Below are 26,786 nucleotides of genomic sequence, written 5' to 3'. Positions count from 1 at the left end.
CAGCAAAGCGCCTTCTATTTCCGTCCTTTCTGCTGATGAAGCTTGGGCCGAAATGTTTGTGAGGGGAAACATATTTTCTAGCCCAAAAACCCGTGGGTTATGTTTTTGTTTTCTGTATTCCACCGTCCTCCATCGTCCGCCTGCTCAGCTCGAGACGTCGAGAAATTGTCTCCAAGTTTCGTGATTTCATTCCCTAATTTATCAACGTCAAATTGAAATTAATGTTGATGCCGAACTAATTTAATTAATTTCAATAGACATGCATCGAAACCATTTCTGTCCTCCCTTTCTAACGTCTATAGGTAGTTCTCGGTAAAATGCGTAACAATATTTTAAGAGATTCGTAGTAGACGATTTAATAAATAAATATAAATTTAAAAAAAGTGTTTTTAATAGTTAAACTAATTAAATCTGTTTTTGTTTTTTTTTCTCTACAAAATGTTCTGTAATCCCCATCAACAGAGGGACGAGAGTGTGTCAACTGTGGTGCAACATCGACACCCCTGTGGCGAAGGGACGGTACTGGCCACTATCTGTGCAATGCCTGCGGACTCTACTACAAGATGAATGGCCAGAATCGTCCACTGATCAAACCGAAACGAAGACTGGTTAGCGTAAGTATTGATTATTATTTTATTTCTACAAATCCTATCTTTTCTCGTCTATTTGCTCCAAGGTTTTGGAGTATATGGAACCAACTGACATTATTTTCACACGAACATCTTATTACCCTTCAAATGGTTGTAAATATGAGTTCTTCAATGTTTGCAATACACAGAAAAACAGATTAAATCGTGATTTCATGGAGCAGCTGTTTCGTTGGTTCTTTGACAAGTTCACATACACAACGCTCTTTAATATGCACTTCATCATTCCACAGTATGCAAAGTACACGAATGCATTTTTGGCAAATGTTTCACACGTTCACACACAAGGTGCATGTATCGGTATCGCATGCCAATCAAAACTTTTATCGCCCACTTACTGATATGATTCGAACCGCGAAACAAAAAACGTGAAGTACGTCAGTGTGACCAGACTAACCAGTATGCAGCGACTAACGGTGTGACAATCAAACGAATTAGCTCTCACTGTGTGTGTTTTTTTTTTGTAAAAAGTAACAAATTCATTTGTTGTTTTTTTTTTCTTTCTTTTGAGAAGTAACAAAACTCGCGACTTTTTCACGCGAACGAATGGAAGTCACTAAGTGGGTAACCGCGCGTGTGTGTGCAGTGTGGATTCATAAACACGCTATATTTATGATAATTTTTAATTGTAAGTAGCAATATCGATGAGTATCATCAGAACGACAAGATAATTTTTGCATCTCGTTTTCCGTCCCAATCCGCCATGCAGATCGCTCCCGGGGAGTAGGTGCGGTCCACCGGGGTTTGCGGTACGTTTTGTGGTGGCATTTATTTTGACTCTGGCTGAATGCGCCGAGACAGACAGACGGAAGCCACCGTGGGCTGGGGTTGCTTTGCACGCTATACAAGAAGGCGCTCGATCGGATGATCTTGATTGCTGGTCACATCATGATGATGATTTTTTTCTCCCGTTGTTCCATGGAAAGAATATATATCGATTTCTTTTTTCTCCACCACTTTTCTTCATTCATAAGACGAAGTGGTTGGACGAAAATGTATCGAATATCTGAAGATGGTGACAAGTGTTTTGTTTGTACTGCTGCTAATTGGATTGATCGAGATCGTTTGTGAGCAGTCGTCAGATTAAATCACCATGTGGAGCAGTTAAAATCATTAGGCTTTGAGTATTTTTCGTTCTTTACCTAAAAGGTTTGTTGTAAAACTTTTTAGTTTAAATGATCAAACACATTTATGCTATTTGCGAATAAAAAAAACCCCTCGGAAACAAGTTTCAATATGACCTTCCGTTGCGGTATGTTTAAGGGGAAGAATGTACCCATCGATACCGATTTCAATTTTAACGAGGTTAAACCCACTTTTTCGCCGTCAGATGGAACACACTCTACCCCATCGGTGATGAACTTATGCATTGCACTTTTGCTTTCATCCTGCGCGATGCACACTCACATGCCCGACCAACAATTTGACTCTTACTTTATGGTTCATTTTATGACCGGCTGCAAGAAGACAAGCACTCCAACACGGTGAGGAGGCGTGTTGTCCGATTATTATTGTGCGCTTGGTTTATCGGCGCAGTTTCACTGCAAGAATGGGTTTTAAAATTGCATTTCGACCTTGCATTTTTTAAGGCAATCCAGCAAGCGTCGGCCGGTTGACTCATTTTGGTTGTGCCGAAGTAATCGATATTCTATACCCGACTGGGCCGAACACCATTGTGAAGTTCGGAACTGACTGAGATGGGCTGGCTGGTAGGATGGGCAAACACAAGAGCAACATGTGTGAGAAATATTATCAAAATCGAATAAATCATCTGGTCGATCCTCTTCGGAATCATCGTGTGGAGGTATCGTTTGCTGTGGAGGGAAGTTTCTAACCTTAAATGTAGTGTCCATAGTCCGGACATTAAGTATTTCATCTCTATACTTTCTAGCCTATTGATAATTTAAATCCCTAAACGTATTAGCTAGTAACGGATAACCATCAGGTTGCAGCCCGTGTGAAGAACTTGATTCTACACTTGAGCTGATGGATTTTCTGCTGAATTTCTGCTGCTAGAAATCAAATCTCAAATGGGGGGCGCCCCAGTTTTAATTGCCCCTTTTTCGAGATGATCGACGAGATCAATCACCGATCGCAAGACGAAACCGTCGCATCTCGATCGACCGAACCCGAGAATGTGGAAAGCAAATTGTAGGGTTTGCAGTTTCCCAAGCTCTCGGAAGGATCCGGACGTCGAACGCATTCGGTCATAGTTGAGCATCCTTTCAGCAGAGCGCGGTTTTTTCCCAGCCACAGTGCATAAGTGCATCTTCGGCAAGTTGCTCGAACGAAGAAGAGAAATGAAAAAACGCATATACAAAAAAAAAACATCAGACAATCTAACGATGATCCCAGGGTGACCATGGCCATGATGCAATCTGTACTCCCCAAGCAACCGTGTACAACCTGTAGCTCGTCTGGGAACTCTATCTCTCTTTCGTCCGTGCACCGTTCCGATTGGGACTCCCGTCCGTTCCAGACGGTGGGGTAGAGTTAACCGCATGGACAGGTTGTTTTCTGTACGTTGTTCGATTTAATTAGTTTACATCCGATATAAATAAGGAAGTGATTTAATTTATTTCAATGCTTGTATGGCGCAGGCATTCGGCTTTGGCGCTACGTTTCGGCTAAAAACCCCTTTTCGGTTGAGAATCCGTGAGCGAATGCGTACCACGATAACAAGCGCTGGCGCTATGCAAAAGGGTGATGCTGTTTTTATACCCGTTCCGTATTTACTTTATGGTATGCACGCCATCCTTACACGTGCACGGAAATGCGAGTGGAAGAAGCTGCTGGCAGATCTTACGGCAGATCCGCTTATCGCAAACTACCGATCATTGCTTGCTCGGTAGCGATTGGACCTGCCGGTTGTATGGTCCCGTTTTTTCCGACCCAGTAGCACCCACCGGTCCCTGGGGGTCGTATGTCGTAGTAGCTACCCCACGGCTACACACAATTGACAATCGTGTAACTGCGTTTTTTCCCCCTCTTCACAACGTGGTCCTGTCGGTAGCCAAACTTTTTGGTCGGTTTGCCGTCTTTTGGTCACGGGAATTTGTGTATTCAAATCAAATAACAATTTAAAACAAGCATTCTGCTGTTCGATTGCGAATTGTTAAATCCAACTACCGAAAAGCAAATGGGAGGAAAGCTTTTTGATCTGCCGGACCAACCGTGAGTCGATCTCGAGCAAATGCCTTTTGGTCTCTTTTTTTATTACGGAATGATGAATTAGGTTTGGCAATTAAATAATTTTTGCAGCCCTTTAATGACTCACGATCGTGGAGGAAAAAACGTTGCCCTCTCACACAGAACCGAACCATTCCACGTACCTTTCTCTTTCATGTAAACATTCCACCAGAGAATAGCGAGCAGCTGCTTGCGTCTGGTTCGGACCTTTAGGGTCTAATGCGATGTTTAGCGTTTACACCTGCTCTGTGCTAATGGGTAGTTTTGCAGCAGGTTGTTTTGACCCTAACAAAGAAAACATTATGTAGCATTTTGCCCTCTCGCTTATCCAGTGCGTGTTATGCGTGTTTTGACACTCAGACTCAAAGCATAGAATGAAGTTTGTGGATTTAATCGCATCGATCAAAGTTTATGATAAAGGTGTTACTGTTTGAAAATAAAAGGAAAATAAAAAAAGCTATCGATGTAAAGAAATGCTATTGTTTGAAACATATTTCTGAAACAATTTATTATTTTGTAATTAATACAAAAAAACATATTTCAATAGCATAAAATAAATCAACAATTGTGTCACATTTCAAATGGATGGCATAACTTTTCCAATATTCGATGAACTAGATTTGTTTGTTTCCTTCTTTTTTATTTTCCACTAACTACTATCACCTTCCATTCTTCTTTGTCCGACGCGGTAACATCTGTGTTTTCTGGACAACAAGATGCCTGACATGGACATTTAAGGCAGGCGAGTAGTTTTCTGTACGCTACACAGCACTGGCACAGTGTTTGAGGCCGTGTGCAGTAGACGTAGCCGTATATTCCCAACATACTGCTTGACCGCCCGGGATACGGGCGGGGTCTGTGGGACCACTGGCTTATCAGTTACATAGATCTTCACTTAATAATTGTGAATAGCATCATCGTACCTTTTTTTTCGCCAAAGGCCAAGTGGTCCAGACCGAAAAACTTGCTACAGAGGAGTATGAAGAGAGAGAGCAAGGAAAAACAACGAAACATAACAACCAAAAACCAAGCGGGGCCATTGTACCTTTGTGGGAGAAAGCAAAGGGTACTACAGACAGCACAGGAAACTGTAGGCACCTTGACGCACCAGAGCGTTTGGGGTGAGCTTTTACTGCAAACTCTTTCGCTTGTAAAAGGTGACATACAAAAGACAGGGGAGTAATTATCTTCACCAATACACTTATGAAAAGTTACGTTTAGAAGCTACCCCATGCCTTTGTATGACCCCCTCCTTTTGTCTCAATCATCTACTATGGAAGCGAAATGTCTATCACTAGCCTTGGAACAAGTGCTTGCGGGTGACCGACAGCCAAACATTTAAGGAACATTCTCTCGCAATGACGTACGGAACGTTCTATAAAGCCATGATCAAACTAAACTGTAGCAAATTCAAAAATAGAAAGAAAAAAGAAACTGTTAGTTCACTCATTTTTAACCGGAAATGTACTGTAACAAAACCGGTTGAATGTGTTCGGTGAAGGTCATTTTTTGTCGTCCAAATATGAGGGGTTTGTACGCACGATTGCCACAATTAGAGACAAAATAAATGGTCCAGTGAATGGTTGGGTGAGTTTTTCGCTTAAACTAACAGAATTGAATCTAATGTTCTATAAAATTGTATGTTCCTGTAATAGGTAGATCTCGGTAATGGGTTTTGGTAAACGAAATAGAAGGAGTCCTTCAGACCAACTGACAGTAGCTGAACATGTATCGAGAAGTTAATTTTTTAAAGCAATTTTTAAAGAACTTTGTTCTGGTAAAGATTTGAATTTTTTTTTAATTGTTTTAAGCTTCAATAATTTAACAAGTAAACACGTCCCATATCAGTTTTACAAAGAAGTAAACAACTAGAGATTTAGATGCAACTCTCAGCGAATCACTTATTGTTTGTGGAATTCCACCAGCCGTTGCTATACCATCCTTATGACATTCCGCTCCCGTAAATGATGCCCCATCGTTTCGACGAAGGCTCTAATAAAACGAAAAGAATTATATTTATACGTTCATGCACCGAATCCCACGGCCAATGATATCAGGGAAACCACAACCGAGGCAGTACGTGGTGTGCGGATGCTGTAGGTCCATCGCGAAGGTGAGTGACAACATTTCACAGAATCACAGATCCAAACATACGCAACCACGAAATGTCGAAAGCATAAGACACAGTACCAAACGAGGGACCTAAGATAAAGGAAGAACTTCTTGACTTGTCCGTTCGTTGTACAATAAGCCATGATTCATGCAATATTAGTAACGTTCACAACGACTTCGTCATCGTTGGTTGGAACGAACCTTCGGGGATACCTATTCACTTCGGGATCCCAAGAACGATGAATACCTTGCGTACGGACGACACCGCAGTACCCACGCTCTGCGGGGCGCCAAACCAAATGGAATGGTATAGAGTTCCCGAACATTGGTTCTCAGGATCGTACTGTGGTCGACATCACATCAGCGGTCAGCTTCATTTGCTCACTCAAAATGTTTGGCCCCAAAACGTGGGGAAGCACCAACCAGGGGTGTACGAATGGTTACAGGCGAGGATGTAACTTTTCTTCAGTTTATTGACTAATTTAAATTAATTTCTCATCGAGCCAATGAGCACCGGTTTCGACGACATCGAGAATCGTCCAGAGATCTCGGCTCTCGGAAACGCAAGCTGCCCGCAACAGCGCCGACGGGTGGTTAAAAGCTTCCGTTCGGGTAGCAGGTTCCGGGGTCCGTTCTGAAGCAGCAAACTCACAGCGGGACACTTTTCGGCTCGGACACGCTAGAACCTCGACCAGCCGACTACTCCCAAAAACCTGCGGCTTCTGAGATATTGTGGTGGATGAAATTTTAATTAGCACACTGTGCCAAAATGTGCACGCCTGCAGCTTCACGCGACCACTAAGACCGATCAACGGCGTCCATTACGTTCAACCGGCCCACAAAGTCCACGGTGGGTCCGGCCGGTAAATCCGAACGCAACGTTCGGCGATTTGCCTCATCAAGTGTCGCGCTCATCAGGCATAAGCTCATCCGTCCCGGAGATCTTGCTCGCGTTGGATTTCGCGGGGAAGCAAAGCACTTCCCAACCTAGTGCGCTTTAACATCGGTCTGAACGGCAGTCACAACTGCACAGTTGGAAGTGCTCAATTATCCACTAATTGCCCGGTGCATGGTTTTGTTTGTTTTTAATTGACATCGAACGACCGGGTCCCGTGCGCATCCGCTGACTCGTGAAGCAGCCTCACTAAATAGACACCGGCGTCCCCGGATGAATATTGGTGTCTGATTTGATATCTGACACCGTTTCGGGAGGGTGAGTTTTTGGATGAGACCTTCCAACCAAACCTCTAACAAGGGCTTCAGCGCACGGAAAAGCTGTGGCCTCCGCCGCAACGAACAAATCGCCGAAGCGGACGCGAGCGGAACTGATTACGGTAAATTGGAGGGTAATTTTCAAACCTTGTACAACATGGTAAGGTTTCCGCCGACTCGCCACCGCACCGCCCGAAACCCCGGAATCCTTGTGCCGTGGAAAGACTGATGGTTTACAAACGTGGCACCCGATTGTAACCACGGAACAATGTATCCAAACTGCCCTTAGCTCGAGGGGCTAAAAGCCGTTCGATCGTACGGTTCTGCCTGCTTGCATCTACCATCCCGGTCAATCGATCATAAATATATGCTAAACTTATATGCCCGCCGGAAACCATTTGGGGGATGTGTTTGTACCGGCTCGCTGTTCGAACATTATTATCTGTTGTACGGAATTCCACCGCTGGAATGTGACCTGTTTATTCGGAAAGTTTGCTTGCACCGAAGTCTCTGTCTGCGCGACTGTCACTTATTACCGGTGGTGACATATCTCGCAGTGATCCAATAAAGTTTCCCTTCGTGCCACTCTCTCTCCCAGCTCGACAACCAGACGTGACCAAGGCCATATCGTGCGCTTTATTATGATGCACTTGAAATCATGCACAGGTGTACCTTTGGTTTCCCACCGTACGCTTGTCTCTGCACGCTCCCCACACGGCATCGCGCTGTATCCTTGCACCTTAAACTGTTGTGTAGACACCCGGCTGAGACAATCAGCAAAAACCGGTTCCTACACCCGTAGCCACCCAGTGATACCAGAGGTGGCGCCCAACTGCTCATGCATCTCCGAGGTTGGTTTCACAGATCGACGTCATCTCTTCCCGCCCGATGAGATGAGATGCTGACGCTAGATGGATACTGCTGGCAGATGATGCCGGTACGTGATGCCGGTGTACTATCCGCACGTCCCGCAGGATCCTCGACCCGAAAAGGTCCGACCGGTGGCACGGAGCATGGATCTGCTTAATTCAATCTATTACAAGCTCGATTAAATCGGCACGATCGTAAATTAGTCGTGTTTTCGAGTTCCCCCCTCCATTGAACCTCTTGCATGCGTTCATTAGATGACGGGGTCGCATGCCTGTAAGCTGCATGTCGCTCGGTACTTCTCGTGATGGTTAATAATTGTACAAAAGTGCATAAATTATAAGGTAAAACAATAATTCTCCCTTCGCTGTCCCCGACGATCGACGGGCGTCAGTTTGAAGCATGCGGTGACTTCGCGTCACCCCGGGAGAAGGCCACACCGAACACCCGGTCTCTATCCCGAATGGCAAACAGTAGAAGTCAAGCGCAAACGTCAGCCCAGTCAGTCACTCCAGCCAAACAGTCCAGTCAGTCAGTCAGTCCATCAGTTCACCCGCGTGGTGTGGCATGAATGAGCCACGAATGACATTGAGATAATCACGATTTCATCCGACTGCCGCGCAGACACGGGCGGGAATGCAAGATGGATAGCTTCCAAGGTTCGTCTTCTATTGGTGGTTTGGATCACCAGGCCAGGTTGCCATAGATCCAGGCTGGCGAGTCACCAATGATACAGAACTTGCGGCGCATCTATCTTCGTCATGGATGATTGAATACGGTTGGAGATAGATTTGGATATTGGTGCTACTCTATCTACATTCTTGTTCTTGTGGTGTCTTATCAGAAATTCAGGTTTTTTGTTGGTAGATGTCAAAATTTTGGTTTTGCGTGACTGTTAGTCGGGCCTTATTAAACATCACAATAAAACGAGACTAAAACATAACAAGAGAACACGGAATCGAGTAAACCATATCTTAACAAAGCTACGAACTTAATCGCAAGCTTGAACTTGAACTATCCAACAGCAATCGAACGCAGAAGGATGGCTGCACATAATTATCACGAACATAAGAAAACTTTCCCCAAAAATGGGTTTCCTGGCTTACTTCAAACATAGCACAAGAAACCGTAATTGATTCCACTTGCGTTGGCCTGCTTTTGAATGCGCAATTCACCACAAAAACTGTTCCTTCCAAAAACTGGAGAAAAACTTTGGCAAAAACTTACCCTTACTCCCCCGTTCCTCCACCAAGGCAACAACTCTTGGAATGGAAAAAACATCGAGGGCAAAGATTCACTGCTTTCCGGGAATTCATTTGCATATTACAACGAATGGGGCCTACAGTAACATCGCTTGAATAAATACTGCTTTATTAGGAAAGCATTTGCGAATGAAAAGTGAAATGAAGCGCCACTACGGGGGGAATGATCGTCCATTGGATGCCTTGTGGGCTTCCACTGTCTTCCGATTCCGGGCGAGGTCGCAAGGTCGCGAGCACGTTTGGTGTACGTGGCGTTTGCCGTGATTGTGCGGCCACTACGAGGTCTTGAACTCATCATCATCCGCCTCGAACGATAGAAACGGGCACTGTTCTTCGCTACGGTCCCGTGCAGTCGGTCCGTTATGTTAATGATGTTAATTATTGGGTTATAAAATTTATCGATAAATCAGTTTTGCTCATCATACCACGGAACGATGGACGGGACCGAGAGTGCACGAAACGACGGACGGCAGGAAATGGTAGCAAACGATATCGTTTTGCTAAAAAATTCTAAAACAAAACACAGGCCAGTTTAGTTGGCGAAACGAAAAATGCAAACGAACGTTCGCCGTCTGGCCCTTGGTTGAGTGAGTTGTTACTGCGAATGTAGTGCTTCCGTGAATCGGAGCTACTCTCCGATACGATGACGGACGACGACGACGACGCAACCCGGGGTAAGACATGTTTATAGCCTGTTTGAGCAAAGTTATTAGCATGGCTATATCGCCAAAAAACCTAACCAAAGCGTAACCACCGTAACTGGCACGGACTATACCATCAAGGTCGAGGAAATAATTTTCCAAGCTAATGTTGGATTTGGTCTTGGTGCTTCGTCAGGTTTCTTCAATGGTGCAGGCGCGAACGTTGCCCACCGAATGCCATGGTTTGACATCTCTATAGGGTAGGGACACTTATTTGCGACCCTTGAGCAGAAAACCAGCACCAGTCTCGTTACGTTCGTATGTTTCCCCTTTACTAATTCGAAGAATTCATTAGCTTGTTCGATAATGCTTAACCCCGGGTACGACCCGATGCAGCGCGTTTGGGGACACGCTTTTTTATGTGCTTTTAATTGTGTCGAACACGTTTTAAACGCTCGTTCACGTGTAGTGATGCAGTATACAGCAAACGCGTCGTAAGCAATTTTAAAGCTCCAATCATCAACCTTTTTCCTTCTCGATCTCACGGTTGAAGATCACCACGCAAAGAATCATCCGATCGGTCACTATGGATGGACGACGATCGAAATGTTTGGGTCTTTTGGGGGTTTTTTTTTTGTTTTGGGAGGAGTGGATCTGCAAAGTAATTTAATTAATTTTTCGAACATAAAATCGAACCATCGAGGCGCAAAATCGTGAGAGACGATCGAGGAGATGATCATCGTAACTGTTGGTTGTTTTTTTTCCACGAAAATCCAAATCCTTCGCGCACAGAAGTATCGCGCTTGCTTAAAGGGGGGGGCTCCCTCATTCTTCAAGATTGCGGGAGTGACTTCTTGGCGGGCGCTGCAAAATTTCCAGCGAAATTGAAACGCGATACATTCCAATTAGCATTTTGGTGACTCGCCACACGGACGCGCGCGCACCTTTCGACTGCGCCGTTCTTTGGATGGCTGTCCGCGATCGGTACGATATGGGTGCGTTCTGCAATGGTTGCAAAACCATCAACTTCGGCACCTTCGATACACCGGTTGGGACCAATAAATTAGATCCTAAGTCGAAGCATGAAATGGTCAACAGGGAGAGAGAGAGAGAGAATGAACAAAGACTGCTGCATTTCAGAATCTTCCTGAGCAGAGAAGTCGTTATTGTCGCTGAGCCTGCTTGCTAATATAGTTGTCAGCTGCAGCTTGTAGTGGTCCGTTGTCCGTTCGATGGTATTTTGTCGTCCCGTTGCTCTGGGGTCAAGATGGATGGTACGAGGATTATTCGCATTTTTAAACGCGCCATAGTGCGACTGCGGTGAAATATGGTTCCTCTCATGGCTGAAGCATATGGATCCGACCAGAAAAAAGTTCCATTTTTCGCATCGTGAACAAGACGCTTCTTATAGCTGAACGAAGATTCGCAAAGTTTTGTCATTCCCCGCGGAAACTTCCCGGTTGAATTCTTTCCAACCAAAGCTAACACTCTCTCACGCTGCCTGTTGCATACCGGGAACAGGAACATGTAACGCTGCTGGGGAAAGGTTTTTTTTGTGTGTTTTGTTTTGCCAACTTACGAACGAACCAAACGGACAAAATGCAAAAAATGGTGCGCATTCACCCACAGGGTATGGTGAAGTTTGGCAGGACTTTAGATATTTATAAACTTTGATGTAACATATATTTTAACACCATAATTTAACTACCGCGTCAACCATGGCCAGCCTCTGTGCCCTGTGGGTCAGTTCGGTTCCAACACACACGCACACAGCTTCCCTCGTTCGGTGATAATATTTAAGCTTGTTTTTTCTGTTGTTTTTGTTTCGGTTTTATTATATTACATTTATGCTTCGTGGGGCGAGAATTTTGTTTCCCTTTTATTCATGGCGTTTCCAAAGTTTCTTTCACACCTCATCGTTTTCCATTTGCTCGTTGCTTCCAGTGATATTTTCCGTCTTCCATGTCGGTATTACGGGATGTATCTCCTGTGCGCAGGAGCATCTGACACTCGCATTTCTGGTCTCCCTTCGGTTAGCCTGAGACTGTATGGCGCATAATATTGCACACCAAGCATATAACATTCAACACACATTTTGGGGGGGGGGGGGGGGTGTAGAATGGAAAATCGATGCTTGTCAGAGCGACAAAAAAAAACATAAAATAAAGCTTCTACTGTTTGGTGGTGCTGTTTGAAGAACAAACATAAGCGAGCAGAAAGTGTTTTTTGAGTGAGAAAAAAGACAAACAAAAAAAGTGAAACAAAATAGTCGCTACAACACACAAACGCACAAACAGCATAAATCAATGTCATTCAGTGGAAAGGAGAAAAGAAAAATACGTCCAGAAACTGTGGAATATTGGGAGGCAAATTTTCCCCCCTTTTAAGGAATATGTTGAGGGTTTTTTAGAAGTTGTTCCTGTGTCGTACAACATACAATTCTTGGTCATCTCGATTGGCGCTCGTTGGCCTACCAGACGTGTCGAGTGTAACCATATAATGCTGGGAAATCGAATATTGCATAAAATGTTATGTTGTATGTTTTTGCTGTCCTGTTCATCATTGAAGTCTTATTGATCTCTTACAAGTTGCTTATGAACGAGTAATTGGGAATTTTTTTTGAATATTTTTCCTGCTTCCATTTCGTGTCCATTAATCGAGGTTTGTATTTTTTTTATTGAGGAATAGGTTTTTTTCTTTATTGAAAAAAACTACCCTATTTTTTAACCTAATAAACGACTCCTAGTACACCATTTTAAGCGAGCATAAAAGAGAAAGGAACCGAACCGAACGTTCATTGAGAGTAAAAATGGTTAAGCTACGTGACAACTACGACTTGCTGCTGTTGCACGGGTCCGATATGTTTTCGTATGCACACTACGAACACCACTGCAGTTCCACCCTGCTGGAACATAGGTTCATTGTCTACGGGACGACGCTCGGTTCCATCCCCGATTTCCCACCCACTCGTTCGTGACTAGAAACAAATGGTTATAATAAAATTACACTTTGTGTATCATAAATTCGCGATAGCTTGCCATACAAAACACGGATACAAAACGGATGCCTGTGCCGGCAACAGATTCACTACAGCCGTGGGGATGATGGTGAAGAAGAGAGAGAGAAAAAACACAGTTGTTAGCGAAAAACAGTTGGCAGTGCTCGTGAAAGGTTTTTCCCTTTCTGGCAAAACGACCAAGCGTGGCGTCACATTTCATAAGCGCTTCTAGCTGAGACGCTGCCGATGAATGGGTGGTGGTTAAATTACTACCATAATAACATCAACAGCAGCACTAAGGCGACACTAGCAGCGAGTAGAATAGTGCAGGGACGTCTTCGTACTATGGTTGCGTTTCGAGCATGAACATCGCAAACTAAGGTAATGGAATTTGCTATCAACGCGATGGGTACCGTTCGGGGTTTCGAACCAAGCATAATACCTAACCCATTCTGCTTTTGCTGAAAGCACCCGAAATGGCCCACTAACCAGGCGCCAGTTCACCCAGTTTCCAATCACCCATTTCACCTCAATGCTTCCTTTATGTGCGTCGGTACGGTTTTGCTGGATTAAGCCAATATATATAGACGTTCGACGTAGTCTTCGGGCCCGCCATATCGGTGGTACCGTTGCCGTCACGGTCGTCTTCACTCATGCGACCGTACGCTGCCGTCGTCTGGATCGTTGTTCTTTATCAATTTATTAGATTATAGGTGATTTTTATATGAACAACGATTGTTATTGTTCCAGCCGGGGCAACCGACAAGCAGAACGAGGCCATAACCTCAAGCCACGCACCTTATTAATTTTACTATCCACAAAACCCCCCCACCTAATGTACGAAACTCCCACGACGTTCTGCAAACGAGGTTCGCGGTTGTGGATAAACTTTTTTTCTGCACCACAAACCACCTGGATTTTCGCTTACTTCCTTGTACCAGTTTTGTGGGACAGGGTGGTTTTTTTTCTTTTCAGGTGTGCTCGGCAGAAAACTATCTTCGGCTTCGGTACGTGAGCTCTCAATAAATTGCCAAGAAATTACGGAGCGAAGACAAATAAGGAACACGACCGATGGCCGTACGGGACGTAGTTGAACGGTGGAATCGTTTACGAGTTCTTCCCGACCAATACCGCCAGAGTTCGAAACAGAGCTCGTTGTGCTACCGGTACGGATCCTACCCGGTACGATAGACAGTGAGGCTAATCCGGGCCCAGACAAACGACCCGCAACGACCCCGGCAACCAGATGCCCGAAATTACGGAAATTAAATGAAACGCAACGAGCGATCGAGGTTTTCTGGTTTGACATTGGAAAGATTTTAAAAGTGGACGTCCTCTTCAGTAGGGATGGGACATCGCATGCATTCTGATGCCCGCTACACCCTTAGGCTTCTGATGCAAGCTTGAAATTGAATGACAATCTAATCCGTGCCATGCCACCTTGGTGTGGTTTTTTTTTTTGGCTAACGATAATCCGATTTGCTCAATTCAATCAAAAGACCAAGAAGTCGTCCGGAAATTGCCGCGCTAAGCGCACATTCAATTTTCATACCCATAAGTCCGTTTCCTTGGTGGCGTGAAGTTGGTTCGGTTGCTGCACCTTCTTGATGGAATGCATACGACCCTGGCTATTGAATGCATCTCGTCAGCGCAGTGAGTCAGACCGGGAAGGTTCGAGTCTCGCTAGCGCAAAGAGAAGAGATGCTCATCGCAGCTAAGCTAAGCAAACGCAATCATAATAAGCCACCGGTAGGAATGAGGGTGAGGACGCAAAGTTAAGAGTAACGAGACAAACGACATAAACATACGAAACGAAGAGAGCGTGAACTGGTAGAATCGGCACGACTTGACGGTGGAACTGTTGTACGATACCTGGCCACAAATGTCACAATGCAATGGGTGAGTGTGTAAACCACACCGAGCAAATGTTTGCCACATCCTCATGCTCTTCCGTAGAATCACCCTTGGGAAAATGTGTAACAAGCCGTTTTGAAGAAAGCCTCCCGAAAGCCTTGCAGCTATTTAGGTGCGATGCAGAAATGTGCCTAAAACAACAACAAGAGCAACAAATTAAAGGAGAAACGCAAAAAGAAAACATGAGATCAAAACAGAAGTAAACGTATAAAGTAACACGCACACAAGACGCGCGATCGCGATCGGTTGGAACCACGATCACGTTGCGCTGGTTTTTGGTGCACGCAGACGCGATTGTGGTGCTGGGATGGTGAATGCTGGGACGTACTGGACACACAGCTGAACCGACGATTGTCACGCCTCTTTTTGATTTAAAAATATTACATTAATCGATCTGGTATATATACGCACACAGGCTACGCATGTTGCAGTTGGTTGCTAGTGAATCATAATTTTATTTCTCACATTTTTATTAAAAAAATGTTTAAAATATCCAAGAAAATTTTTTGTTCATTAGAATTAATTATTTTCTTGTCGAAAATAATTAAATGTACTTTCATGTTTGTTCTTTAAAAGAGTTGAATATTGCATGAACATGAGTACGTCCAGTCGTACAAAAATACAAACAAATTTTCTCCTGCCGGAAATTCCCAACAAACTGCCCACTCTTGCCTCACCCACTTCGGCTGTGCGGCCAAGAAACATCCAACAATCCATTAAAGTCGAAACAAAATTTATAACGTGCCATTTCTAGCATCTCATCCGCCTCCCCTTCACGTGGCCGCAAAAGATGGACATAAATTATGAAGGTGATGAATTTCCTACGCCTGGCCAGTCCGGGAAGCGCAAAGCCTATTGTGCTGGCGAATGGGAACGAAATAAACGCTCAGTCGATAGCCCCAATTTTTTGGTGCCCAATCCTTACTTCCACTCTCTCTCTTCTTGGTTACCGAACGAGGCCCGCATCCAAACGATAGTTTTTCCAAGTTTCGTTTGAAAAGTCCGCCTTTCGGACATGCTGCATGTACCTGACTGTGGTTTCGGAAAGACAGTTTGGTTCGCATTTGGAACACACCAAAAGCAACCTAGTTGTGCGGGGGTACCGAAAATCAGCTGCAAAGTCACGGGGCCTACACCCCATGACTGACGTTGCGTGGAGCCAAAAAAAAAGCACGGTCAAAATGGTATGTCAAGAATTTTGACGTTTTGAAGACGTTTCTTTGGAGTCTCCCTAATTTTTTTCGGGACTCCGGACCGGTTAAGAGCACCGCTAGAGCGAGTTGGGAGTGGAATTGGAGGCGCTACTCACTGAGTCGGGGGTTGTGTCTATTATTTCTGCCGGATGGAGATGGATTTTGGATTTGCTCTTTGTTTTTGCCATCCCATCTGGACGACGATGACGACTGCGGCTGACCGGTATGACGGTTCGGAATGCTACGCTTCGGTAGCTACCGGAGAAGTTTTTCCTTGGGTAAGAGAAATTCCACTCCCCCCCCCCCCCCCCTCCCCCACAACCATCGAACGATCCCTGTTTGGGTGTGGCAGCAGTAGTGGAGCGGTCACGAATGGCGTTAACGTTTTCGGTAGCCAAAACTTTTGACTACCGCCCGTCGGGGTTCGAGTCGGTGGCAGAAAGTGGTCTACAGATATCATTGTTCGTGGGCACGGGGTACGATTGTTTGAGGTTCCCTTTACCTCACTGGGTCTTGTGAAAGCGTATCAATCAAGAGGAAATTTCTCACTAATGGAAGCTGATTTACGTCTATCAAATTGGTAAGAGCTAAAAGTAGCAAAGAGTTTACATTGTATTGGAAGATGTTGAGTAGGGTCTCTCTCTATCTCTGGTGAGCCTATTAACTGTATTCATTGCTACAAGAAACACTTTACCAAGGCATTCATCTTTACCTTTAAAGTCTGTATATCTTTAAAGTATAAAGATCTTTAATACTTCAAAATATTGCTAGGAAAAATACGTTGCTGTATCAGCACAACAAAATGGAAGCTCGGGAAAAAAATCAAATCCATCTTCATCCTGTTACCCCGGCACGGTTCCACTGTAAGCGAAGAGAAATAGATCACCCTCGCCTCGTTTGTGGCATCTCTCTTCGTAGGAAGAAAAAAAACACCCCCGGATGATGGAGCCTCGGGGATAGATTTTTTGCGCAACTGCGTGCGTGCCAAACAACTACCAACAACACTGGTTTGTGGGGCATGCGCATCGTATCTTGCCTCCGTATCGTAGATGATGTCGTCTGGATCGGTATCCCGATGCTGCGATATCGATAGACGACCGCCGGGGAAAAGTGTGGGCATCGTGTGTATGTGTGGGTATGGATGCTGATACGTCCTTTTACGCCCGAGAACCATCGCAACATTGTGGGGAACTAGGGAAAAAAGACGAGGGACTTTATGTAATGGGCTACATTTTATTCGCGCCAATTCGCACCATACTGGATTCACGGGATACGGACACACTAGCATGCGCGTACATTGCGCAAAAGGACACCCTTACGGGGTTGAAATAATTCAACCGAAATGACATGAGGCTAGGAAGAACTCCGGGGAACGGGGACATGGAATGGAGGCTTTCCCGGGGTGAAGTGAATAAGATAAACTTTCTGACGAGATTGTTTTGCAAAAACCGTTCCGTTGCGCGTACCCGCTATAGATGGGATAGAAAAGTTTTCGCCTTACGCTGTCAAGACGTCGCACATAGACGACGGAACTTTGGTGAAGCAGAGCCCGATGGGTAAACGGACTTTGCACAAACACAGCACCGAAACGTTCTTTTTGGCCAGAATTAAGGGAAAAGTGACAAAGTTTTGCTCCCTCTCGGTTGTCCCCTGTTTTTCACCTTTTTTTGCACCTTTTCCCAAACCCACCCCTTCAGGGGGGGCTCCATAGCAGAGCATCAACGGGCGTACAATTTTACTATTCCACCATTTTGCGTTTTGCTATCTGGCGCGGCTTATCTTGATGCTGCTGGGTGTGGAAATTGTTTGTTCGCCAAACATGTCTGCAGCATGAATAATTTATATCGTTAAGGAATCCTTTTCTCGCCCTGTTTTCCTGTCCAACCCAACCGCTTGGCTTGACGGGGGGAAAAACTTTAACTCTATCTCACTCTTTCGCTTGCTCTTAATGTCTACTATCCCCAATCTGGCTGGAGGACGACGTTTCACTGGAAGTATTTCTTGTTTTATATTGCAACTCCCGTTTCGCTCGTTCCCTGGCGAATGAAGCCGGGACGAACGTTATCCTTACCCGTTTCCTTTAGGGGATTATTTAGAACGGCGTACTACTGTACGGTGCCTGCTACAGGGCAGGATGAAGTTCGGTCGAGAATCTTTTCTATTTCACCATCCAAGTGTGCGATTAAAGCTTGTAGGGTTGAGATGGCTTTTGGGGGGTTGAAGATTGGTATCGTTATCATTCGGTGTTTAAGCACATCCACACACACACACATACACACGCAAGCAAGGGATGCATACATACAAAGTGGGTGCTTAAAATAATCTTCACTACGATTTCATCCAAAATGGATGTCGCTCGACTGCCTGCGGAACATACGCATTGGGCGAATTGGGCTCTCATGAAACGGGAGAGATGGTGAGAAGGATTTAAGGATTCTTGTCTGAAGTGTTTTGCCATTTCATCCACAAAAACACACAGACACACTGGGCTAAAGTCCTTTTGTTGTTGGGGCGGGGAATGCAAGGATGATTGTCTTCGCGCTCGGATTGGATGAAGAACAAAGAAAACCATCCTTTCCTAGGGTCGCCATCTGTATCCTTGGTGGGGCGTGCGAATCATCTCCCACCTACTAGGGCAGCATCCCTTGCCCGGGGTTTTTGTTTTGCACGTGTTTGGCCCAGGGGTACCCACTTCATCCCATCCTCATTTCGGCGTGGGAGCGTACCGTGGGGTGGGTGGGAAGAGGAGGAGGCCGTACAAGAAGTAGCAAACACTCGCACGTACATGTGACCCAGCTGTCAACTTTAATTGGTAGCTGATCTTACCGTACCGATAGCGCCGTTATTTCGATTCTAATTTATACACGCATATATACTTGGGCTTCCTCCCAAACGTGCCTTCTTCCTTTTGCTTGCACACATACACGCACGCACGCACGCACACACATACGAAGATATAAATATACCTTACCCTCAAGATATCCCCACACTAGAGGCCTGTTTTGCTTGATCCCCATTTCGTCGTTATTTCGTTTATGTCTCATTTCAAATCATTTCTTGCGAATCCCACGTTATGTGGAGCGTCCTTCGCCTTCTGTCACGCCCCGGTTTTCGTACTAAACGTCATGGCAAGTGATTTCTGGCTATTTCTTGGAGGAAAGGTTCTACATAAATGTGGCGTAGAGATGATTTAAAATATTTGCTTTCCGATAATCGATATTTAATGGAAAGAGAGTTCTCAAGGCTGAGCTTAACATGCTGTTTTGATTGGATTATATTTGCTAAAAAAAATGTTTAGAAATTAATTCTTGTAATATTTTATATTTATTCTCTAATCTTATTACTTCCCAAAATAATTTAATGAAATCGATTAAATACTTTCATTATCAGTTTGCATCATTTCGCACCCAATCTAAATTGTCATCCATGTTTTATGCCACTCAATCTTAATGCCATTCCCACGCACGTAAAGAGGTATCATTTAAATTCCCTTTAAACGGTACCAACGCACTGTCCGTATCGATCCAGAAATCGGAAGACGCAGGCGTGAACCAAAAAAAAAAGGGAAAATATTGCTGCCAGTCAGCAATAGTAACGAAAATATGACAAACGAATAGCTAAGGGGTGCACCCCCATTTTCCTTACTTGCCACCAGCAAACGACGACGCTCCACCAGCGCTGTTTAGCATCGAAATTCGATCGATAGGAACCAGTTCCCGTCAAACGGGTGTTCCAACAACTTGCCCGAAAACTGTCCATCCATCTAGCGCAGGTAACGCGGGCTCACTTACTGGTTTCGTGCGTTGAGTTCCCAAGTTCCGTTTCGGACTTCTTCTCCCTTTTGGTACTCGCTTTTTCCCTCGCATCCTTCCCCTCCCCATTCCAAGCTACGTTTAATTAAAGCTGATTTCGGAAATCGATACTCAGCCGCAGATAAAAACCAATTAATAACACCTTTGTTGACAGTTGACTTTGGCTTCGTGGCCAGCTTCCATCTGGTGTTTTGTGGTGTACACGCGCTTCAGATATTGCTGATCGACACGATCGATTTTTCTGTACCGAATGAAGCACGATAGGCACTAGATATACAGCGGGGGGAAAGATAATAAAAAAAAACATGAAAACACAATGAAATCCGGACACACCCGCGTATTTTTTTTTTTTTTTTTGTTGAACACCCGGAACGCAACCGGAACCGGTTCCGGATGGAGCAAGGATATGGAAATGATAGGAAACCACGCGACGCGCCCGTTGGGATGGAACTAAAGTGCTTCTAGCTTTTCGATGTATTTGAGTTCTAGCTTTTTTCTTCTGTCTTGGCGTTTGCACGGCTTCAACAACGTCTTCAAACCAGCAACATAAGCACCGACCAACGACTGAAAACTCACTGACCACGACCACGTATGTCGTAGAAACCGAATCGGTTTGACAGGCGAACGATATCCAAAAAGCTTACAAGGGTTTTTGGTGCGTATTCGAGAACGGGTGGGATGTGAAGAGCAGAAGGAACAAGGTGGTGGTGGCTTAGCAAACGAAAACAACAATTACTGGATTGATGGATTGGAATTGGATTGGATTTGGAGCTTCGAAAGCTTGGCCGGCATTGAGGGCCAGCCGTACGTATGCGAGAGAAGTGACATGCGTGAAATGGATTCAGGAACACGGGAGCACGATGACGTACGAGAGGGCTATGGTTTTAATTGGGTTAATGTCAGTTTGACAGGCAGTGTGGTTCTGGTAGAGGGACCATTCCTAGCTACCGCCACTCTGTGTCATATTCTATAGACTCCCTTCTCTCTCCCCCCATCTTATGGGTAGTTGCTTATTGTCATCGAAATGTGAACGCACGCAGACTGAAAGGGGCATTATCGTCATCCATCTTCTTTCCGCTGGATGGCCGGTTTGGATGGTGTGCTACAACATTGATGAACTACTGCTACTCCAATGCCGGACCTTGATTGACCACCTGCAACGCTTCCGCTTTAACCCGTGCGTCATTGCACCACGCCAGCTCCAATAGCCTTCCCGCTCAGCTTCATCCATTATTCACCCCGAAGCAAAACCCGTAGCAAAAAGGACGCCACCGGCGTTTTTGGGTAGCGTTGTTTGGCTTTTTGACGTTGCCTTGGTTACGCCATTCGCCAAGCTTGGTACGCACAAGCTGTCAAAACATCGCCACCATCAGTCGCCACTCGAGGGGGGGGGGGGGGAGGTTGGCGGTAGGGGTGGTGGTTTGTTCATGCAATCAAAGACCCCACAGCAAAAAAACAGCAAAACACGACATCCTAATATTGTAGCGTTTGTGCAACGAACGTAACCTCGCATCCCGAACTGCATTTCGATGCAATCTCTCGCATCTCGCGGTTTTGAGCAAATCTTGCCATCTTTCTCACTCCGCCGAAGGGTGCAATCGATCGATCGCGATTGAAAAGTAGGCGTGGAAATTGCTCGCGGTTTTCTGTTGCCCTGCTCTCCCGTATATCTAGCACGCTCTCGCGGCTCGCGATGTTTTCTTGGGTTTGTTTTGTTGGGTGCGCTCCGTTTTCTTTCTCTTTCAGTTGCTAGTCGCGAGCTCGCACCCACAGCTTCACAACGCTGTGTGCAACGGTGACTTTCCATCAACGGGAGTTTGAGGTGGTTGGATTGCAACAACGCAATTGTCTGTCCCGCGTACCAAAGCGGGAAAACGGTGGATGGTGTTGGGGAAAAAAGGAAGGAACCAGAGAGAGAGAGCGGGAGAGCAAAAGGTTTGAACGCCCTTTTTACACCCACAACCGACAACAATGGATGACGGGGAAAAAGGGGGTTTTGGAAAGCGGACGCTGAACGGGGTTGGGGAAAAACAAAATGGATTTTATCGATTTTCCAAACACCGATTTTCCAACTCGCAACTGTCTGTGTTGGTGAGCGTCGACGCGTCAGCGTTTATGGTTAACTGCGTGCTAAAACTCACATAAAAAAAAACTTTACCTCGCACGGCTTCGAATTGACATTGGAAATGGGAAACGCTCCCGTTTTCCATCTCCTCTCAGGGGGAAAATTCGTTTTCATCCCCTCACTAAACTCTCTGCCCCCTCCGTCATGCGATCATGGCTACGTGGCTTGGAACATTTAATTTGGTCATAATTAATGTCACCACGATGAGGACCCCCGGAAGGTTTACGGGGAACAATCACCCTGGAACTCCCCTCCTTTGCATCGAAACATAACACCAACACTACCATCACACCAGTCAATAACATCCGGTTCATTTTCACCCCCAAAAAAGGAAAATGTTCTCCACATGGAAATTCAAGGCACGGGACATTTCCCTTTGACAAAAAATGTTAAAAAAAAAATAACACGAATGGACACTAGGCGTTACACGAATGCTATTACCATCGGAATGCGTTACGGCGGAAATGATCCGACAATCCGCTCCCAGGATAATGGTCCTTGGGAAGGGTGTTCCGGAGTATCATCGTTACAAACACACACTACCACAACTGTCTGGACGCGTGTTCGTGCCTCATGGGACGAGTTGGTAAAACCCTGGGCCAGGGAAGGACATTTGAATAAATAGTGTGCGTCACGGAAATAGGATTTATTTCGTAATCAAGCCAAAGTGCATACGCTTCCTGGGTGCGGGTAGTGAGTAAATTTTGATAGATTTTTTTTTGGTTCTGTTTCTTCAAAGAATTCCGAATCACTTCGAACTCTAAAGCGGGAAGTAACTGTTGCAGTTAGTTAAAAAATATTTTATAAGATACTGTAAAAAAACACACCACAAATTAAAAAAACCCCCTCTAAACGAATGCTTCTCGCACAACCATTAAGTACGACACATTTATGCAACGATACCTCATTTGTCTTGTTGCGCTCCTCGTCGTCCATTATCTAAACCGGGCAGGCACCATTAGCAAAACAAAAGCCAAAGCAATCGTTGGACAATTAAAGTGTTAAGTCAATCCATCATGCCCGGGTGTTTGAAGTTTTTAAACTAGCGAACACTATTTCTTCCAACCGTTTTCGGAACCGCAAGCCGACAGCTTGGTGGTCTGTTGCAGCAGCTAAAACAGCACACACAAAAAATACACCAACAAGCAACTAAATATTAATGAATTCAGCAAATATGAACAAACAACATGCTGAACAAATAAAAACCAAACCAAAAAAAAACGACAATCTCTAGCCTCACTCAACCCTGTCCACACGCGATACGGTCATGATGATAGTTTGGACATTAGTTTCATTTCTATTGCTTTTAAAAAGCTCATCATCGTGTTTGTTTTAGTGTGTGGGTTATTAATAATAACTTGCAAAGGAAATCAACGCCCGGTTCGCATTATAAATAGCTTTCCATCGTGTGAGGTTTTTTTCTTTTTCGGACCTACAAGAGATAAAGAAAATTGTAATTTTTTTATACAACAAAAAAATAATTCAACCAATAAAGTAATTTTAAATGCATCATGATGAATGTGACGAAATCCAAAAAATGCATTAACCCCCTTAAAAGATGCATTATGTAAAGAGTTTTATACTGTGAGGAACAATATCTTCGGTTGGAGCGGATATCAAAACGTTACGCTTGTTAGCATTTGTGAAGTGGGGAAAAACCACATAAATCATCTTCTTTTTTTTTGGTTATAATTTTGCTAGCTGTCAAAAAATGTGATGATTGACTAACGAACCGATTTACGATATTTGGACATTCCAGCGCACCATCCTAAATGAGGATGAGAGATAGGAGAGAAAAAAAACACAAAAAATAATGTCTGTCTGTCGGTACGCTATAAAAGAAATACATAAAATTAATCTCATACACCACATCAACGCGATGAGCTTTCCGATGTGGTGAAACTTAATGTCACTACAAATGTTTCAGGTATCTTCTTTGGGAAAGGAAAAACGTCTCTACATCAGCTACAATACTCGGTAGCTCTGTTGCAAATGGCCCGTAAAAATGTTTATTTTTGGGATGGATTTACATTCAACATACAATATAAAATTTGAAGCTCAAAGACCAATATCGTCTCTTACACTACGCAAAATAGCTCTAGGCAAGAAAAAAATCACATCGAGCTAAATTAGACATACCGTCACCTTGTTCCGCGTTGTTAGCTGTCCTGCCCGTACCCTCAGGGAAGGATACAACGCCCTGGTGTCGGTCATATCAAAGTTTTCCGATACCGATTTTAAAATTGAACAATCGCACGATCGATGCACAACGGCACGAGGAAACAGTCAGCCGGGTGTAATAAATCAATTTCAAGCGTAATTGTTTTCCCCGGAGGGTGGTTTTCGGATGCGCCTTTCCTTGAACTGCTCCCTGTCGATCGGGATCCGGTTTTTGGGGGGGAGAGCTTGCCGACTGCTGCCCGACTACGCTTCAAAACGTCATTTGCTTCGGGGTGGTAAAATTCCAGAATTTTCATAAATGTCATGTCTAGATGATGTAACCACACAGGCTGTTCATATCGGCAAATGTTGTGAGATTTGAGATTTAGCAAAGTAAAAGATTTCCATCCCGACCCGATCGCAAAACATTACTGATCGCAATAATTGCGATCGTTTAAATCTTTCTCTCCTTTTCGCAAACACTCACACACACTATAGAGTATGTTTTCCCGCATCGATAATGTTGATGTATGATTGTTAATTTTCTTTTCCCTCGTATTTTTTGTTTTTGCTTACAGTCGCTTCAAAGTGCCGCCCGACGTGCCGGAACATCGTGCGCCAACTGTAAAACGACCACCACCACCCTATGGCGAAGGAATCAGGGTGGGGAACCAGTTTGCAACGCTTGCGGGCTCTACTACAAGCTGCACAACGTAAGTACTGCTACCGGCCGGAATGTTTCTGCTGGTGTTATTATAATGCTCTAGAGGAGAATGGGCAAAGGATGCAATAAATTGCATCCACCGAAGAACTTAATCAATCCGATAGATTGATCGTCAGCGATGGTATGGCAGGGACGACGCATCCCATGCATGGATTATCCGGTGTACTGTTCCGAATGTCCGCACTCCCGCGGCTTGGTGGGAGTGGAGGGTCGAGTCAATAAAATTTATCCCTCCCGTGCAAGTTGCATCGGTTCGTGAGGAGAAAGGAAATAATGATCCATTAATGCCTCCGGATGCTGTAGAGGTGGAGATCCTAGAGTAGAGATCAAGAACAGTTACCATCCGCAACGGTCAATTCCTGCCATTTTGCACACGGAATGGGACACGGAAGCGATTAATATTCCGAGTGCGTGTTACGAAGGATATCCGGGTGGACGATTTGTGTTCCTTCGGTACTACATAAAACACGTAACATTAACGTCCTCGTTACATAGCTTTCGCGTACTCCATATGCAAAAGCCATTGTTCTGTTGCCGAAATCTCATCGACTACAACCACCTTACCTGTTACTAGCACGGGTGTTATAAACAAAATTTGTGTTTTTTTTTTGTAGATTTATTTTAATTGAAAGCAAATAGTTTATTTGGGAAGGAAATGAGCGTGTAGATGAGGGAATTGAAGTCACACCACCCTACCCGCCCAAAACAACCCGACTACGAGCGTGTAGTATGCAAGATAAAAAATGAAATCAAATCTTTGAACAGGAAATTAACTTCATCCTCTAATCTGCCCATCATCGGGCCTGGCAGACCAAGATATTTGCCGATATTCGCTTCCAAAGAGGGTAAAACGATTATGCCGCTTCATACTCTGGCACGTGTCGTCGGGTGTGACTGCTCGTTTTTGCTGCTCGTTCGCTTGTGCACAAGGGTCACATAGACGTGTGTCCCTGCGTACACGTTCGTCCCTTCTCGCAGCATTGATCGGCTCACACGGCGGGGTGTGGGAATTGTAGATTTGTACACTTGCCCAGACATCAGGTACTAGCGGGATGTGATATTCCACCACCCAAAAAATCTGGCCGATGATGCAGAGGATAATCAATCTGCAGTCATTGCCATCATCTACCCTCCGGGCATACCGAGTCGCATGATAATAGGGTGTAAATGGTTTGGGAAGTGCGATAAGATTGATTTACTTCTGATTCGTTTGAGAGGGTGATGGTTTTTTCTGCAGTCACTCGTACCAGAATCGGTACAATGAATATTAAAGAATAGACAGACTATAACGCCTTGCGGTTCCACCCTCTTTTTGTCCCTTTTTTTTTTGGCCACAACGGCCAACCAGAAAGAATTACGAAGGGCTGGTCGATGCTCATTGAAGTGGAATCAGCTTCCTTCCTTTTTAATCGTCCTTATACTTGCCCGTACGGATATGTTGGGTGAGTGTGAATAGTAGGGCAATGGGAAAGATTAAAAACGCTTGAACAGAAATCGTTGCAATGCTGCGAAGAAAATTAGCTCAAAGATAAGAACAACAAAAAACGAGCTTATTTCAAATCTTCCCCTATTTTCAATGGCAAAAAAACTTCAGTAGCTGTTTTGCTAGTGGTTTTGATTGCAGTGCCTTTAATGGGACCTTCAGGACAACAACCTGCACCTAAAGGTAGTGCACCTTTCGGAAATTCGTCACAAAAGCCATGCCTCACGAAAGGGCCAAACGAACAGGCCAAAACGTGAAGAATTGTCAAGCCAAGTCATTCAAAAACCTTCAATTCCCATCCTTCTCATCGGTGATGTGTGGCATAAAAGCGAAAGCATAATGATACCGCGTCCATTACCGATCGGATGGTTACGGATGGTTGTCAGCTTTTGTCAGCGCGACAGTCCGCGGCCTTTGTGACTGACAGTTGAAAAGACGGCCGAATCA

At 44.7% G+C, this 26,786-nt stretch overlaps 1 protein-coding gene and 1 long non-coding RNA gene across 9 annotated transcripts in view; one reads left to right on the top strand and one right to left on the bottom strand.

The window, feature by feature from the left end:
- LOC125765357 (uncharacterized) overlaps positions 1-26,786 on the bottom strand; it is a 130,595-nt gene that overhangs the window by 48,567 nt on the left and 55,242 nt on the right. The gene's annotated exons all lie outside the window — the stretch shown is intronic.
- The window catches only part of LOC125765310 (GATA-binding factor C), a 102,077-nt gene that overhangs the window by 65,781 nt on the left and 9,510 nt on the right, over positions 1-26,786 (top strand). For all 8 annotated transcript variants that reach the window (XM_049430311.1, XM_049430310.1, XM_049430307.1 and 5 more), the window contains 2 exons: positions 463-614; positions 24,711-24,845. In XM_049430311.1, coding sequence (XP_049286268.1) covers positions 463-614; positions 24,711-24,845 — 287 coding nt within the window. The remainder of the gene's footprint in view (positions 1-462; positions 615-24,710; positions 24,846-26,786) is intronic.

Source organism: Anopheles funestus, chromosome 2RL (genome assembly GCF_943734845.2).
Source record: "Anopheles funestus chromosome 2RL, idAnoFuneDA-416_04, whole genome shotgun sequence".
NCBI classification, from domain to species: domain Eukaryota; kingdom Metazoa; phylum Arthropoda; class Insecta; order Diptera; family Culicidae; genus Anopheles; species Anopheles funestus.
The sequence above is the reverse complement of the archived record's forward strand: the minus strand, read 5'-3'. Positions and strand labels throughout refer to the sequence as shown.